Below are 18,177 nucleotides of genomic sequence, written 5' to 3'. Positions count from 1 at the left end.
ATATGGATTTTTAACATATGTATTTATTTATCTTTCTTTTTGAATATTTAATCAACAAATATAAAAGAAATTTTGAACATTTAAAATTAATCAAGCCACTATAATCTATATATAATATAATAACGACTACATATTGTCGTAATTAATAACTTTTATTTCAGTTATGTTTCATATATGGCTTCTAAAAATGATATGTATAAATGACATAATTAATCCGTCAACCAATTCATGTCCTAGGGAAATGGGACACGAGTTTTAAGAAATAGTGTATTGTTTATTAGTTGAGTGGAGAAGTAGGCACGACTTTTTAAAAAAATCGATTTATTTGTTAAGGAAATAGTGGACAGACCAAAATAACAAATTAGGACACAAATTGGTGGACGGAGTGAGTATCATATTTATGTATTGATAATTTTAAATTAACAATTAATAATTAATGTTACAATAACATAGTGTGTGACAACAAATTAATTTTAATATTTTAATTGAATGTTATTTCTAACATGGCATGTAATAAACTTAAGAAGATTTACTTATATACAATTAATAATATATTATGTTATATAAATGATATATAGATACCATATATTTTTTTTTACCTATAATGCACGGATTCGCCGGAAATCAACCCCGTGCAGTATCCGATTCGCGCGGGGGGGCGGGTGCGGGCGCGATTCGCGTGGGATTCGCACGGGATTCGCCACCTGGTGAATTCCCCCCAAAAAAAAAAAATCGGATTCGCGAATCGGGAGTTGTTGGCTGGCAGGAGGCGAGGCGGCATGATCCGAGACGGTTGAGCAGGGCGGCGAGGCCGAAGGCCAGGCGCCGCTGATGCAGCCGAGAAAGGAGCAGTAGCAACGGCAGGCCCTTCTTGGCCATCTGCTGTCAAAAACGCGTGGGAGAGAGAGAGGGACGACAGATAGGAGGCAGTGGGCCGGGCGGGGGCGGCGGCGTCAGTGGAGCCGGATCTTGTGATGGGAATGGAGGAAGGGGAGTGGCGGAGGCCATTGGTGGTGGTGGAGGTGCTGCTGCTGCTCGAGAGAGAAGATGAAGGGCGGCGCCGCGTGATTAGAGAGAGAGAGGGCGGTGGGTTGTGAGGAAGGAGAGATAGGGTTGTGAGAAAATGGACCGATTTCTTTCAATTAAATGTCATGGGCCAATTTCTTTTAATTTCATGGGTCATGGGCCGATTTCTTTTATTTTGTTGGGCTCAATTTATATATTTTTACTTAAATGTAGTATTAAATATTTAAACTAATACATTATACTCTCTAATCTAACTCTTCTAAATTCTCGAATCGCACCCTATAAATTTTATTGGCTTTATATATATATATATATATATATATATATATATATATATATATATATATATTTGATTGGTTATACTTATATGTAATAAAATATATAAATATAATAAACGTATCCTTCACGAATCGCACCCTATAATTTTTGAAAATCCGTATCCCCGCACCCGAATCATATCGCTCCCGCACCCGCTCCCCGCACCTGTGCAACATAGCATATATACAATATATGCATATATATATATATATATATATTTATTTAATCTATAATAGATAAGATATTATAGTCTATGAATGTTCATTAATTTAATCTAATACTCCCTCCGTCCCAGCTTTTTGTATCCACTTTTAGTTGTATTTACAACTAAAAGTGGATACAAAAAGCTGGGACGAAGGGAGTATATATTTATATAATAATAGTATAGAAGGGGCAAAAACATCCAAATATTCTAAAAATTATAGTTGTTTAAACAAAATAACTCATAATATCAATATTATATGTAATCAAAGTAGTTCATTAAAAGTAATTTGTCACTCACATATACAAACATAAAAAGATTAAATTTTCACCTTTAAAATTTTGAGGACATTACGCCTCAAAATAAAAATAAAAATTGAGGCATTATAGAGTAGTGGCTCTCAATCAAGACAAGTGATTTATTACATTTTTATCAACTTTATAAATTTTCAATAGAAAATACGAACTAAGAGTAGGATTAAAAAATTTAGAATAAAATCAAATTCGTTATCACAAATTTGTATTTCACTACATGCATATTATTGTTGCATATTTTTGCAAGTGATACAAAAAAAAAAAATCAGATAAAAAAATAATAATAATATCCAAAATTCATATTTTCTATTTTACCTTTCTGTGTATTTTGTCTTTCAAGGTCTTTGTCACGTATCATGTTCTTGGTGCGCCACATATTAATATTATTTTTATTTTACGACCACATAAATTATATTTATTTGTATATATAGCATTGCTTATTTATATATAAAATAATATTTTATTTTGAAGGAATATTATTTATATTATGAGAATTGGACCCATCATTAATAATATTTTAAATAAGGGTAAATTGCACGAAAATACCCCACTTTATACTAAAATCTGATTTTTTGACAATCTTTTTAGTTGTAGCAAAAATTTCAACGAGGTTTTAATTTGTTGCAATTGACTTCCGAAGTGTTTTCCGGCCAAATTAAATTAGGGATTTTGCTTGCGTGTCAATATCATTAGTATTTGATATGTCACCCTCTCCCTACCACGTCACCCTCCCCATCCTCCTCCCAAGTCACTCTTCCCTCTTCCCCCTCCCCCTCTCCCCGTCGGCTCTCCCCCTTTCTCCACCGACACCACTTCCTCCGCCTCTCTCTCTCTCTCTCTCTCTCTCTCTCCTCCACTCGATTCCCGGCGGATTCAAGCAGGAAATTGCAAAGGAACGAAGAGGAGGCCCAATCTTCCTGCTCCTTCCGTAAGCGGCATGATTCCAGCCCAATCGACCGCTCCTTCTCTCTGCCAAGTTCTGTCGCAGCCGCCGCGGCTCTGCAAATCCGGCGAACGCCGGCTTCTCTGCCTCAATTTCATATGCTCGAGGAGAAATGGGTGATCCCTAATTCTGCCCCAAGAAATCAGCCGCGACTGATGCCGCCTTGCATTCCGGTAAGCCCTAAATCTCCTCTTACTTCACAATTTGCGGTTGAGCCCTAAATTTCCTCTCTTCCTCAATCTCAACGAAAACACACAATTGGGGGAGAAAAGTCGAACCCCAGCTTCTCCGTTAACATATCTGTTGTTGCTGCCTCTGGGAGACCAGCAAGAGTCGACGCGCCTGGGTTTCTCGATTCGCCGTCGGGCTTGGGGTTCGTCCCCAGTCACAATCGTGGATACCTCCCGGAAGATTTTCCGCCACCGCCGCTGCAATTTGGTATCTGAAATTTGAGGACTAGAGAGTTGTGTTTGAGGCGATTGGTGTGTCGATTCTGTTGGTGGTGGAGGTCGGCGGAGGGGTGAGGGAATTCCGGCTATGAGAGGTTGCGCGACTTAGATTTGGGATTTCTGATGAGAGAGAGAGAATGGAGTTGAGAGAGAGTGTGCGTGTGTGAGTGTGTGGGTGAGTGTGATTTGGCATTTTTTATGCCACGTTGGCATTTCGGCTTCCACGTTGGTGGTCCGGCTGCCAACTCAGATTTAATTTGGTCGGAAAATCACTCCGAAAGTCAATTGCAACAAATTCAAACCTCGTTGAAATTTTTGCTACAATTAAAAAGATTGTCAAAAAACCAGATTTTGGTATAAAGTGGGGTATTTTCCTGCGATTTATCCTTTAAATAATTAACTTTTTTTTACTAAAAAGAGTATATATGAGACATTACTAGTAGGACATCACAATATAGTAGTCACTATGAGTCATGACATTACTAATGAGATAGAATGAGTATTAATTAATTTTATATTAGAAAAGTTCAAGTGAGTTTAAACACATTAAAAAGTAGTACTCCCTCCGTCCCAAACGAAATGTCCTGTTTTCCTTTTTGGGACTGTCCCAAATGAAATGTCCTGTTTCCTTTTTTGGCAATACACACTCTTTCTATATTTAATATTTAAATAATTTCCACCAACCCACTTTATCTACTTTATACACATTTCTTAATCTCCGTGCCGAAAAGAAATGAGACATTTCGTTTGGGACGGAGGGAGTACTTCTTTCCGCCCATAAAAACATGCGCAATATGCCATTTTGGTACATTCTATAAAAATATTCACTTTTCATTTTTAAACAATACTTCACTAATCCCTTTAGTTTTTATTCCTACTTCCTCAACTTATTCACAAAAAACTACTCATGGACTACCATTTCACTCACAACAAAGTGTGATCCCTTATTCACTACAACAAATTCACCTAACATTTTTTAAAATCAGTGATATGCATCAAAATTGTCGGATGTTTTTGTGATACAGAGGGAGTATTATTTTTTCAGAAATAAAGAAAATGCATATATAATTATAAAGCATACAATCTGGTGTTATTTCTATAATAATAATAATAATAATAATAATAATAATAATAATAATAATATTGTGTTAAAAATTAAAGTCTTCTCGCTGAAGCCACAAACTTGATAGAGTTGACTCCTTTTGTTCTTATTGACATATTGCACGTGAGCTACTCTAACTATTATGATAGTGGTGAGTGATGGACTCAGAAGAACTCATATAAATATCATGACATTTGTCAGTTTATAATAGAGTACACTTCTAGTAAGTCTTTACCAAACAAATTTCAGTCTACCAAAATCTTTGAAATATCTAACTTAGGGATATCAAATCTACTATTTAATTATTCACAAAATTTCTTGTACACTCGGGTGTACCGTACACCCGGGTTAACTCGTACCCGAATTCTGACCCATATGCTAATTCAAATCCACATCCTGACCCAAATCGTGTAAATGACACTATTAAGTTATACAAATGACACTGCTTATAATTGACACTATTCAATTATATAAATGACACTGTAACATTTAAAATATTATGGTGTCATTTTCAATCTTATAGAGTTATCTAAAATATTATAGTGTCATTTACAATTTTATAGTATTAATTACTGGAAGTGTCATATATATTTCTGAATAGTGCCAATTATACTCAGTGTCATTTATACGCAGTGTCATTTGTATAACAAAATAGTGTCAATAATAGACAGTGTCATTTGTATAACCGAACAATGTCATTTACACGATTTGAGTCAGGATGCGGATTTGGATCAAATACGAGTTAGGATTTGGATACGGGTCAACTCGAGTGTACGGTACACCCAGGTGTACCCAAGACCACCTCTTAATTATTTATAAATGAACTTCATGCACCTCATCATCTCATGGAACAATGCAAATAAATTTGTAATAAATTTGATGAGTAATTTAATAAGTTAAACTATGATACATATATTTTAAGTTTTTGGATGGTGGCCATATACTATTTCTTCTCAATTCTGATTATCCAAAAGAATGAATTCGAAAATTTTCTCATATTACATGAGTATTGGCTTTTTTCTTCTTCTTCTGGAAATTATAGGGATCTAAAATCGATCATTTTAAACCTCTAACTAAAAAATTGCAACTTTTGAACGGATCCCACGATCTGTCGATGCTTGATCCGTCCTTGATTTGGGAGAAGTATAAGTATAATTACGATTAATTTATTGATTTTGTCGAACTGAATTGATAAGAGAGATCATATTAATTTAGAATCACTATCTTTAATTTATTTATTTTGACCCGACTACTTAAAATTTGTTTAGTATTCAATTGGTACAACGCGTTCTGGGAAATTGAACCGAGAATTATTTAATAAGTAGTAGTATAACAATTACTACTAGTTACTCGTAAAAATGTGTAGTAATAAGTCTGGATCCAGGATGTAGTAGGCAAACAACCCTATTAATTTATGTATGTTTTGCTTCATTGACGAACAATTACTCGTGTATACAGTATATCATTGCTGCTTCTGTTATATCGAATAATTGGTCGGTGCTTCATATTTAAAAGAAGCTTCGATTATTTAGGGATCTTTTTGTTCTCCTCTCAAATCATCCGGTAGATCTTAACTCGTGATCCCGACTAGATGATCTCAAATGATTTTTTGTTTTTTTATATTATATTTTATTAGTACATATACTAAATGTTTTCCACTGTTGATGTACATGAATTTCGTATTCATTACCGGTGTGTTCTCTTTTGTTGATAAATTTATCATGAAAAATTGAGAAATAATAAAAATTCTTCTTTTTCAATTTATTTTTTATAAAAGAGAATTTCATCATTTCTTATTCATTTTTTTTCACTTTGAAAAGAGAAAATATTATCCCTCTATTTTTTGTGTGATAATATTATACCTCCTTGAAATGAAAAGGATGAATGAGAAGGGTAAAATTCTACTCCATCCATCCCATTATAAGTGAGACTCTTTCAATTTTGAGTGTCCCACCATAAGTGATACTCTTTCCTTTTTGAGTAAAAATTTTACCATTTAAACACATTTTCACCTTTTCACCTACAAAATATACATTTCTTAATTCTCGTGCCCAAAAAAAGGGGTCTCACTTATAGTGGGACGGAGGGAGTATTTTATAGGAAATAAGAGAAAATAAATTTATCAATTAAAAAGACACCCTAAATGTTTTATTTGAATGATAAGAAATGATTGATAACATAATCCAATCTAATCAAATATTTTATTTAAATCCACACTTTAATTATTTAATTAAATACTAATTCAATTTTAATTTTCAAATTAAGTATAACTTAAAATAAAGTGCAATATCGCAACACATGTTTTATTATACTCCCATGTGTTTGTAAATTGAAGGAAAATGAATCAAAAGAGCAATCTTGATATTGTGTGTTTGTAAATTGAAGGAAAAAATGGATCACATGTGCAATCTTAGCATTATGCTTTAGTCGTAATTCTCAATTTATTCTACGCCACAATCAATCAATCAATCCAAACAGAATATTAAATAGAGAATGTGCACTCATATAGCTCAAGGATTGAAATTAAAAAAAAAAAAAAAAAACAACAACATGCATACACACACAAATTTTAGCCTTATTTTGCAATTTTGGACAGAATAGAGTTGGGCGTGCGGATTCAGGTGATACTTTTGGCTCTAATATTATAATTTGTGTCAAAAATATCAAATTATTTAGAACAAAGAAATACTATCAAGTAATTTGGTACTTTTGGCATTAATATTATCATTTGTGGCAAAAGTACCAAATTACTTGGATTTTTTTAATTTCTATTTGTGCTTTTGGCACTACTATTCTAATTGTTCTAAGTAATTTGATACTTTTGGCACTACTATTCTAATTTGTTCTAAGTAATTTGGTACTTTTGACACAAATTATAACATTAGTGTCAAAAGTACCAAATTACTTAGTATATTTTTTGTTTTGATTTATATTGGTACTTTTGATACAAATTATAACATTAGTGTCAAAAGTATCACTTGAACCCGCGCGCCCAACCCGATCCGATCCGCCCAAATTAAGAGCAATACAGTCCGAAATTGTAAAAAATGATCAAAATTTATGTTTTAAGATGGATGACCAAATATTGAGTTTCATTAGGGCTGTATACGAACCGAACCGAGCCGAAAACCTCCAGGCTCGGGCTCGATTCGTGAAAATTTAGCTCCGTTCAAGCTCGAATTCGAGCTTTAAAATGAGCTCGAACTCGGCTCGCCTATATAATATACTAAGCTCAAGTTTGGTTCGAATTAGGTTCAAAAATAATTCGATTGAGTTCAAATATTCACCGATGTAAAATAGTATCTCAGATTTTTCTCGAGCTACATAAAATATCTATCACTAATAACAATGTTGAGTTTGAACAACCAAGAGCCTAGAGAAATCGAGAATCATCCACTAAATCTAAAATGATTCAAATCGCGTTGACATCTTTATATTTTCATAGTTAAATAATATCTTGCCAACCTTTAGTTGGAGCTAATTTTATATAGTAAGTCAAGTTGAGACTCAGCCTCTTACGATTAATCTATTGCCTTTTCAAATCTTACGTATAATGACAATTTTTTTAATATATTTTGAAACCATGTAAAGACAATTTTCAAGTGACTAACGTTAACGTTGACTAAAAGTTGATTTGAAAAAAATGACTGAGAGATCGTTTTATAAAAGAACATTGACTAGCTATGAGCATATTGTATGCAAGCATATAGTACTTTAACTAATTGCTACATCCGTGGTTACACGTGTATATTATAGAACTGGATCTTTATCATATACATACATGATTTGTAATTCAGTACCTCGTCTCATAATTAGAGTATGCATTTTTTATACTATGTTTGATACGTCTCACAAGAGTGTGCATTTTATTTTTGGAGTACTCATTCTTTCACTAATAAGCAATAAGACACTCATCTAATATTTATTAAAATTCATGCCACCAACAATCATGCACACTTTATGAAACGTTTTGGCGAATAAAAGTGGATTTGTGAAACGGTCGACCAAATCGTGTATACATTATCTTTTGCCTTTTAAATGAGTGATAAATCAATATTTTTTTTTACTTGAGTGATAAATCAAATTAAACCCATTTTATTTTCAAATTTGAGCAGCTAAACGAGTAAATTTGTATCACATATAATTTGTGAAACTTCACTTGCTAGTTAGTACTGCATTAAAATGTACATGAAATGTATTTGCCAATATATCATATTTCAATCCATGCATGGACCGATCGACATCTAAATTCGGAAATAAGAAACACCTTATCGGCGCGAAAGAATAATTTGCATGGGAAAAATATGCTTCAACTAGAGACATCTTGCAAAAGAACTCCATGGGTTGGCAGAGATTAATTAGATAATAATACAATAATTAAATTAAATAGTACGGTTGGTAATAGTGAAATTAAATGCGACCCATATACAATTATAGTATTTAAAGAAGCCATCACGTGATCTTTAATTTGATTTATTAACCTCAAAAGAAGATGACTATTTAAATAAATACAATAATTAAATTCCTCTTTACCCACAACCCCTATATAATGTTTTTCCCTTAACTCCCCAAAATAACGTAAACAAAAAACAGTCAAATTCAAGTGTCTCTCAACCCTCAAAGTTTATATCTGAAGCAAGTTCCCAAAAAATTGCTCGATTTTTAGCAAAAGCAGCTCAAAACTAATTCTAATGGCAAAACTCAACACGCTCTTGCTATTCATCTTCTCCCTCCACTGCCTCCTCAGCACGGCCGAGTCGGGCCGGCCCGCGAGCACGGCCGGAGCCACGGATCTCATCAAGTCGGAGTGTCGGGCCACGCGCTATCCAGCGCTGTGCATCGAGTGCCTCTCCAATCACTCCACCACCATCCAAACACGGCGACAGCTGGCGCAGGCCGCGCTGTCGGTGAGCCTGTCGCGGGCCCAGTCCGCGGCCAGCTTCATCTCGAAGCTGGCCCGGATGAGGGGCATGAAGGCCGGCGAGTACGCCGCCGTGCAGGACTGCATGGAGAACGTGGGGGCCACGGTGGACCAGCTGAGCCGGTCCATGAAGGAGCTCGGGAGCCTGCACGAGCCGGTCACGAGCGGGGACTTCTCGTGGCACGTGGGAAATGTGCAAACGTGGGTTAGCACAGCGCTCACGAACGAGAACATGTGCCTCGAGGGCTTCTCCGGCGCCGCCATGGATGGGAATGTTAAGGTTGCGATAAGGAGGAGGATACTCAACTGTGCGCAAGTCACTAGCAATGCGCTAGCCTTGGTTAATCGCTTTGCGACTAGACATTAATTAGATCCAGGAATTAATCCACAAAATTCTTGATTTGTCCAACTCCAAGAGATTTTATTTAGGAAGTGTATTTCATTTCATTTTCTTACCTAAGTCGATGTTTCCTGCCAAATGTTGAGGGTCTCCTAGAGTTTTTCAAGATGTGTTTTTGCATTGGCTTGTCTGTAAAGTTTGTGGTTTTGTGACGTCGGTTGTAGTTGATTAAAGGTATTAGTGTTGTCTTTTGGTTAAATTTATGAAAGAGCTATAAGTTGTGATTACTACTAGTCTATGTTGCATAGGTGCGGGGGTGCGGATGCGGGGGTGATACGATACGAGTACGGGGATACGGGTTTCTAAAAAATTATAGGGTGCGATTCGGCAAGGATACATCTAATTATTAAAATTTTATTTTATATAATGCTTATAAAATATATACAATTTAAATTTTCTTAAATTAATTATATGTAATTTACATTTTATTTTACTCAAAAGTTAAGCATTTTCAATTATATAAGTTAATTGGGCAACAATATAACGATTCAAATATTATTAGTCCAATAAAATTATCAAAATCAACCTTGTATAGGCCTTTTCGTGCATGAGATACGTGAATTTCGCCTATGGAATTTGTGAATCCGGTTTATTTTTATAAATTGTTTTAAAAGATACGCCACGTGGCGAATCGGGTGCGAATCCGACGAGAATCCGAGAGAATCGCACCCCAAAAGAATCCGATTCGCCGTACATGCTAATTTTTGAAGAATCCGTGCATTATAGCTACTAGTTGAAGACAAGTTCAGCATGCTTTGTTTTTTTTTTTTTTTAAGTCTTTATGAATTGGACACATAATTAAATTTATTCTCACGGATAAGAACACACTTGCACACTCACACCCGGTGGTACTCAAGTTTTTGTGTTACATTATAAACCCTAGATGACTCGAACTACTGATCTATTAATTTGAGAAAATTAAAGCATCTTATTAAATGCAAAAAATGTATTAAAATACTAGTAATTTTTAACACGCCAATGCGCGCAACTCAAATTGGACATGACAAATATTTACATGTCATGTTTAATTTGATTTCTAAAGATTGAAATAAAAGTGCAAAGAATATCGCCATAAGTTCTTTTTGTTAGTGTCCTGATTTTGGTTTTGGAATAATCAGAATTACATATATGTTACTCCATTTATTAAGCCCAAAAGATGTACTCTATGAACCAAAATATGTAAATAATTCATTATTTGAAGAACATGTATGAGCGATTATATTGACATCACTAATTTTAAAAATTAACTAAAAATCAAAGTCTTAATTTGTAACAATAATAAATATATAGCCGATCTCGTCGTTTAGTTGACGTTAACAATATTCTTTTATATTTTGTACATTTATTTTAATTTTATACATGTAACATGCTTGTCTTCCTAGACACATACACCCAATGTTTATTAGGTTGATTTATCGCGAGTGAAATTCTAGTTTAGATTAATATTCAAATATATAGTTTGTGTAATGACGTTGTATACGTGACAGGTAATTAATACAGAAGGAGTTCATATCTTGATTCATTGTGTTAATGATGTCATCACGAGGAGCTCATAAAATTAGCGTACGTGTAAACTATGTAGTAATAGGATTTAGGGGTGAGAAAAATCCAAAATCCGAATATTCGATCCGAACTAATTCAAAATTTTAAATTTGGTTCGGATTTTTCGAATTTTAGGATCAGATCGAATTGAACTTTAAGTAAATTTTGGATTTTCGGATCGAATCGGATTGACACTTTTAAAATCCGAAATGATCCGAAATCCGAATTATATTTATAATATAAATAATATTATAATATTATATATAAATATATATAATTAGTAGTTTTTAAATAGTTAAATATTAAGTTCTAACCTTATACTCTCATATTGGTTGATTATAATTAATGGCTTATTAATTAGGACCTTAATTATCTAATTAGTTAGGTTGATATGTATTTCGGATTTTTCGGATTATTTTGATTTTCAAATTATTTTTTATATTTCAGATTTTTTTTACATGTTGGATTTTTAGAATTGGATCGGATTTATTTGAAATTTTTTGAATTTTCGGATTCAAATTGTCGGATAATATGGTTCGAATCCGATTAAATTTTAGGAAAATTTTGAATTTCAGATCGAATTGGATTAGACAAAAATCTCATCTGAAATCTGAATGCTCACCCATAGTAGGATTTAATAGTACTACACAATAACAAGGTTGAGTGAGTATACTACTCATAAAATAAAATACTACTAGTTAACTATAAATTGTCGGTAACTTAAATTAATCAATTAATGAACATTCGATATTATTTTTAACATGGTGAAATTAACAATCTTATAACAAATAGTCATAGAGCCCATTATCTATAATTGGAATTGGGGAAGTAGTGCAAACAAATATTTCAAAGTGGGCCTATTGTTAATGGACTTAGGTTGAGTGATTGGGCCCAACATGAGAAATTAAGTCCATGAAGAGGTGGGCCCTGTTTCTCCTCAGATTGAAAACAACGAGAAGAGAACTCGTGAGGTCGGGAAAAAAGACGCCGCCAAACGCCGCTTGACTGCCGCTACCGTCGCCGCCTAGATGGATTTGGGGGCCGGAGTCAGGAGCTTCAACACCAAAACCACAACCTCATACTTCAGCCATCTCAGCCACATCAAACCTTACAATCTTCACTGTAATCGCGCCACCTCACATGCTTTCTTTCGTACTAATAGGAATTTTATAAGGCGAGCTTCTATCGAAGTGAGCAGCAGCAGCACCGATTCCATTTCGAAGGTAATTCACTCAACTTCCAGCGACCAGCACGTATAATTTTTTATTTGTTTTTAATTTTTGCAAAATCCATAGACGTTTATGGCAATCATTTTAAGTGATATCTAATAGGTATATAAAAATTCTAGCCTGGTCGACTTTGCCTTCAAACAAGAGTGAACATGAGTTGGCATATGAATACTGTTATGCAAGATAGTATTTATTATCTGTAAAATTGAAGAGCATGTTTCAGATATGCTGTTAATCGACATTCAGAAGAAGACGTGGTCTAGATACTTGGAGTGACTAGATTTATATGTTGAGATTTTTTCGATGATTATATAAGGATATAGTGGTAAAAGAAAAGAGATAGTCAAGGAAAGTTTTCATCGTTTGATGGTTTGTAATGTGCTTTTGTAATCCATAACTGGTTTTCTCTCCCTTTTCTTGTGCCTTGATTAACTAGATTGACCTAACTTATCTTGTCTGACGACTCCACATATATTCCTCTGAGAATTTTTTTGGAATACATCCGTAAATTTAAATTTAGTTATTCAGCAACCTGAAAGTTCCAAAAATCCAGTTTGAAAGCTTTAAACATTGCCTTATGTAAGTTGCATCCTTTTTCCAGGTAAACTCGATGCCTGCTGATGATTATCTATTGGATCTCGAGCTCTCAAGTTTGGCAGCCTTGTGTCCACTGGATGGCCGTTATTGGTCCAAAGTGAAGGATTTGGCTCCTTTTATGAGTGAATTTGGTCTTATAAAGTATCGAGTTATAGTTGAGGTAAGCATTTTTGGTTTACAATTGGATTAAGCAACTATTTTACCAGTCATCCCTACTATACTAGGGTAGTAAAAAAGTGAATAAATTGTATCTTGGTTTTTTTATCACCTTCGTTAGATGTACTGGGTTTTGTTGCATGTGACATAAATGGCATGATCCCCATTGTCAACAGGAACTCTTTCTCCCGGCTTACAAAAATGTAAGGTGAAGGAAGAAAATTACCCATACACTCGCGTACACCTGGAACATCAATATCATCATTTAACGTTTTAAGTTTATGGTTTATGTACTCAACTAAAAGGATTATTAAGATGAACATTTAATTTGCTTTTTGACTAACACCAAAAGACAGAATAGCTCTTGTGACTTGTGAGTATATGGGGAATTTGTATGATAGGGTTAAGATGGTAGGAAAGATAAAGAACTGGAATTACTGAAAGAGAACACCCAAACGAGGGCCACAGAGCGAGATACTCTGCAACAGCCTATGCTGCAAAGTTCATATAGAAACGGATACCCTAATCTAGCGTAGAAACACATCTAGCATAGAAACATTTATTTATAACCTACTCCTATCCAGGCCCATGCAAAAACATAAGCCCACAATTAACAAAATAAGAACAATAATAAAATAACAAAATAAGAATAAGAATAATATTATAAGGATGTAATTCAGAACTAATTCTTGTCAAACGGAAACTTGCGGCTCACATAAACCTTCAATCGGCGCCGTTCTATCATTGTAATCATATCTAATTTACTTCTCCTACCCACACATTAAAGATCTATATTGTTACAGCTTCACAGATGGAATGAATTTACTTTTTTACAATAAACAAAATTATGGCTTATTTGTTAAGACCACTGTTTCTCCCTAGCTGCTTGTTCAGGTGGTATATGGGGGATATAAGGAGATAGTGCTGGGATGTAAAGTATTATAGAGTGTGGAATATCATGCTTTGGAAACATGATATTAGCTGTAGTTTTCCATTAAGAAATTAGGATTTATCTCAGATTTGGGGAAATGGAATTTCTCCCTCTCTCTTTCTGACACATGTTTTTTATATATTTTTTTTAATTCGGAGCAGTTCAAATGCCAAGCCTTTCGACTCAAATTTTTATGGAAGTTATTTAAGCGAGTTATATGGAGTTCTCTTGAAGTTTCATTGTACTTGATAAAGCTGGATGGATTCAATATGATGTGTTGTTACACACAAGCTACTTTTTTTATATGATTTCCATACACATTTGTCTTCTTTCACCTTATACTTAACTTCTTTCAGATTAAGTGGTTGCTGAAGCTTTCTCAAATTTCTGGAGTCTCTGAGGTCCCAAAGTTCTCGACGGAAGCTGAGTCTTATCTACAAAATTTAATAGATCAATTTAATCTGGATGATGCCTTGAAAGTTAAGGAAATTGAGAAGGTGACTAACCATGATGTCAAAGCTGTTGAGTACTTCCTGAAACAAAAATGCCAGTCACATCCGGAGATAAATAAGGTGCATATGTCTATACATTTGGCTTTGGACGATTTTGAATCTACTTTTGGTATTACAGTAATGCTTTGATTAGTATACAAGAAATGGTGGTGATTGTAGCATCTTTATGTGTTCAAATCTTGATGTCTTTCCTTCTCTCAGGGGATTTATATTTCTCTGTGTAGAATTCTCTTATTTATGAACTAACTACTATCCATTTTGTTTAGGTGCTTGAATTTTTCCATTTTGCATGCACGTCGGAGGACATTAACAACCTGGCGCATGCGTTGATGCTGAAAGATGCTCTCAATAAAGTCATACTACCTTCTATGGACAAATTGATCAGAGCTTTGTGTGATATTGCAACTTCAACTGCTTCTATCTCTATGCTATCTCGAACTCATGGACAGGTTCAGATATTATCACGCTTCATTACTCATGCAGTCTATTCTTCTATTGTATATGGGTGAATGGGGATACATTAACATGCATTAGTCAGACTAGAAAGCAAGAAAATGATTATCAAGATTGTTTTCCTCATTGCATGACGGACTTTGAGAAATCGCTTAACTATATATATCTACTTTGGGATGGTTTTGTGCTTCTTAGCCAGCTTCACCCACCACACTAGGGAAGGAAATGGCAGTCTTTGCATATAGACTCGGTAGAGAATGCGAGATATTGTCACAAATTGAAATTTTAGGAAAGTTTGCTGGGGCTGTTGGAAACTACAATGCTCATCTAGTTGCATATCCTGAAGTAAATTGGCCACAAGTTGCAGAGGAGTTTGTGACATCTCTTGGAATAAGTTTTAATCCTTATGTAACTCAGGTACGCCAGTGAATAACGAGCTTCTGATTTTAGTTGTTCCATATTGTTTCCAGTTTCATCTGACAAGATCGAAAATATGTTCTTTCGAGCCTAGCCATTTGTTTAATGTTCATGTCAAAGAATGATGTCTGACACAAACTTTAAAATTATCACTTGTGTTTTTCTATGTTCAGTTTGATAATATGACTTTCTCTATGAAAATCTTTAACTAATTAAGCATTTATTCCCCTTCTAATACAGATTGAATCTCATGACTATATGGCTAGACTTTTCAACTCTATTATCCTGTTCAACAATATTTTAGTGGACTTTGACAGAGATATTTGGGGATACATTTCTTTGGGTTACTTCAAGCAGGTGAGAGCAGTAATCTGTTAGCTTTATCATTCTTCTCTTGCATCAAGCCAAACTGATGCTTTCTCTACTATAAGCAGATAACTAAGGCTGGGGAGATTGGATCCTCAACGATGCCTCACAAAGTTAATCCAATTGACTTTGAAAATAGTGAAGGCAATTGTGGAATTGCAAATGGAGGCTTATCGCATCTAAGCACAAAGTTACCTATATCACGAATGCAGGTAGTCATGTATTTTTCAAAGAATTTGAAGCCATATAAAATCATAGGGCATAATAGAGCTATATTAAATGTGGGAATTTGAGTATGAACATGGAAGATATGTCTTTCAAACTATCTTCACTGTTGACTTTAAGCATCTAATTCCTTACATCCTTTGATTTTTTATTGCAGCGAGACTTGACCGATTCGACTGTTCTGAGGAACATGGGTGTAGGGTTAGGCCATTCTGTTCTTGCCTACAAAAGTGCGTTGCAGGGAATCGCTAAGCTCCAGGTAAGAAATATATTTGTGTTGATTTCCATAACTTGCATGCCAGTTCAATCATTGGAAGCAGCTTTTCCTAGTAATACATCTTCATTTATTAATTTGTCATGATTTGGTAATCCTCATTATTTTATTTACTAAATATAGGTCAATGAAGCTTCCCTTAATGCAGACTTGAACCAGACATGGGAAGTGCTTGCGGAGCCAATACAAACTGTATGTGACTTGTGTCATACTTCATCTCATGCTATCCCTGTGACCATTGAACTTTTCTGTTGATTTTGAGCACCACCAAAATTCTCACCTATTTCTTTAACTGACTTATCGATTCATTTTACTTTCCTGTTTAGAGTAGACCACAACTCGGGCACTAATATGTGATGCAATCACTTGGTTTTGTTCAGTCCAAGTACTAAGTAGTTTTTCTTTCATGTGTCAAGAGTCACTTTACAATTCTTTCATTCGTCTCTTTATAGGTAATGCGGAGATATGGTGTTCCAGAGCCATATGAGAAGCTTAAAGAGCTAACAAGAGGAAGAGCAGTCACTAGAGAAAGCATAAGAGAGTTCATCGAAGGCCTGAGTATTCCCATCGAATCCAAGAAAAGTCTCTTAGATTTGACGCCCCATACATATATTGGGGAAGCCAAAGAGTTGGCCAAGAAGTTGAATCTTGTTAAAAGCTCGGTGAATGGAGCAAGCCGGTCCTGAGTGCAGTTCTACCAAGGACAACAGTGGGACATGGGGCCACTGATGCCAAGTCGAAGCTGAAAACGATGCCCCCAAAAAGGGGGGAAAAGAGGTCAGTGAGTGCAGTTCATCGCTTAGTATGGCTAGATCCTCTCTTCTATGACCACAAGTTTTGTAAGGGATGTTTTTGGGTATGCAAAATCACTATTGATAAATGCATAATTCCGGGAACCCATTTCTTATAGAGGAATTAAGTCGAGTTCTTCTTTATCTCATATGTACGAATCGGTCAGTCTCTTTCTTGCAGCTATTCAATCAAAATTGCAGAATTGATTATCATTTGAATAAATGTTAGTAATCGTCGTCTACACAAAGAGTTTTGATCAGTAAAGCGTCAAGAGTGAGGAGGTTTCGAAGCTTGCAAACATAGCATCTATTGGCTTTATCTTTCTTTCTAATTGTGGCATGTTCCTCACCTTCTTTCTTCATTTATCATCGTTGCGAATTCGTAATTTTTTCCTCCAGACGCGTATCATTCTTCGCAAAATCACAATTACTATCATTTAAAGAAATTTGGAAATGCGGAAAATTATTATTGTAATATAGGAAGACATATTTTGATTTTTTAAGATGAAATTTGACTAATATTTGCCACTGTGTATAGAATCATACATCTGATTTTCATCTCATATGATTCTTTGTTCTAACTCTTTCGAAATCCTTGGATCCTTTTCATGCTCAAGAATCATCTCACTTCTTTTTTTCGTTCTAAAATGTAATAAGGACTGTGAAATGTTGTTCCAGTTAAACACTTCTAATTTTTTATTATTCTCGAAAGAGAAGATTATTTTCCTTTCCAAACATATATGGATCCAATCATAATCTCATAATAAGAAAAAGATATATTTCTTGATCAATTTTTTTAAAAAATATTGATATACTCTGATTTCATAATGGAGTCCTTTAAAAATAGGAATAGATCACTTCAAAATGACTAGTAAAGAAAGTTACTAATTTATATATGTACTTGTGTGCTCACCATTGCACTTTTGTATTAAACATTATACATTTTGTATTCACTTTCAGATAATTTATATATATATTTTTAAAATTTATATATGCCCTTCTGCAATTA

At 34.5% G+C, this 18,177-nt stretch overlaps 2 protein-coding genes across 2 annotated transcripts; both read left to right on the top strand.

Annotated features, from left to right (window-relative positions):
• The first annotated feature begins 8,935 nt into the window (after positions 1 to 8,935).
• Positions 8,936 to 9,902, top strand: LOC131025591 (21 kDa protein-like). The gene has a single exon (XM_057955391.1). The coding sequence runs from the start codon at positions 9,046 to 9,048 to the stop codon at positions 9,640 to 9,642; it is 597 nt and encodes a 198-aa protein (XP_057811374.1). The 5' UTR covers positions 8,936 to 9,045; the 3' UTR covers positions 9,643 to 9,902.
• A 2,258-nt stretch (positions 9,903 to 12,160) lies between these two features.
• LOC131025582 (uncharacterized) lies at positions 12,161 to 17,381 on the top strand. Its single transcript, XM_057955383.1, has 10 exons — positions 12,161 to 12,440; positions 13,048 to 13,203; positions 14,487 to 14,702; positions 14,909 to 15,091; positions 15,291 to 15,512; positions 15,753 to 15,869; positions 15,947 to 16,090; positions 16,261 to 16,362; positions 16,501 to 16,569; positions 16,830 to 17,381. Exons 1-10 carry the CDS (start codon positions 12,246 to 12,248, stop codon positions 17,061 to 17,063), a joined length of 1,638 nt encoding a protein of 545 aa, XP_057811366.1. The 5' UTR covers positions 12,161 to 12,245; the 3' UTR covers positions 17,064 to 17,381.
• The last annotated feature ends 796 nt before the right edge of the window (positions 17,382 to 18,177 follow it).

This window comes from Salvia miltiorrhiza, chromosome 1 (genome assembly GCF_028751815.1).
Source record: "Salvia miltiorrhiza cultivar Shanhuang (shh) chromosome 1, IMPLAD_Smil_shh, whole genome shotgun sequence".
Classification (NCBI taxonomy): Eukaryota; Viridiplantae; Streptophyta; class Magnoliopsida; order Lamiales; family Lamiaceae; genus Salvia; species Salvia miltiorrhiza.
The sequence above is the reverse complement of the archived record's forward strand: the minus strand, read 5'-3'. Positions and strand labels throughout refer to the sequence as shown.

What these genes read in the sequence shown, in the direction of transcription:
- LOC131025582 (XM_057955383.1), top strand. Translation starts at nt 12,246, where the DNA reads ATGGATTTGGGGGCCGGAGTCAGGAGCTTCAACACCAAAACCACAACC. An exon ending in AGTATCGAGTTATAGTTGAG is followed by an intron (nt 13,204 to 14,486) that starts GTAAGCATTTTT and finishes AACTTCTTTCAG; the next exon opens with ATTAAGTGGTTGCTGAAGCT. An exon ending in TACCTATATCACGAATGCAG is followed by an intron (nt 16,091 to 16,260) that starts GTAGTCATGTAT and finishes TTTTTATTGCAG; the next exon opens with CGAGACTTGACCGATTCGAC.
- LOC131025591 (XM_057955391.1), top strand. Translation starts at nt 9,046, where the DNA reads ATGGCAAAACTCAACACGCTCTTGCTATTCATCTTCTCCCTCCACTGC.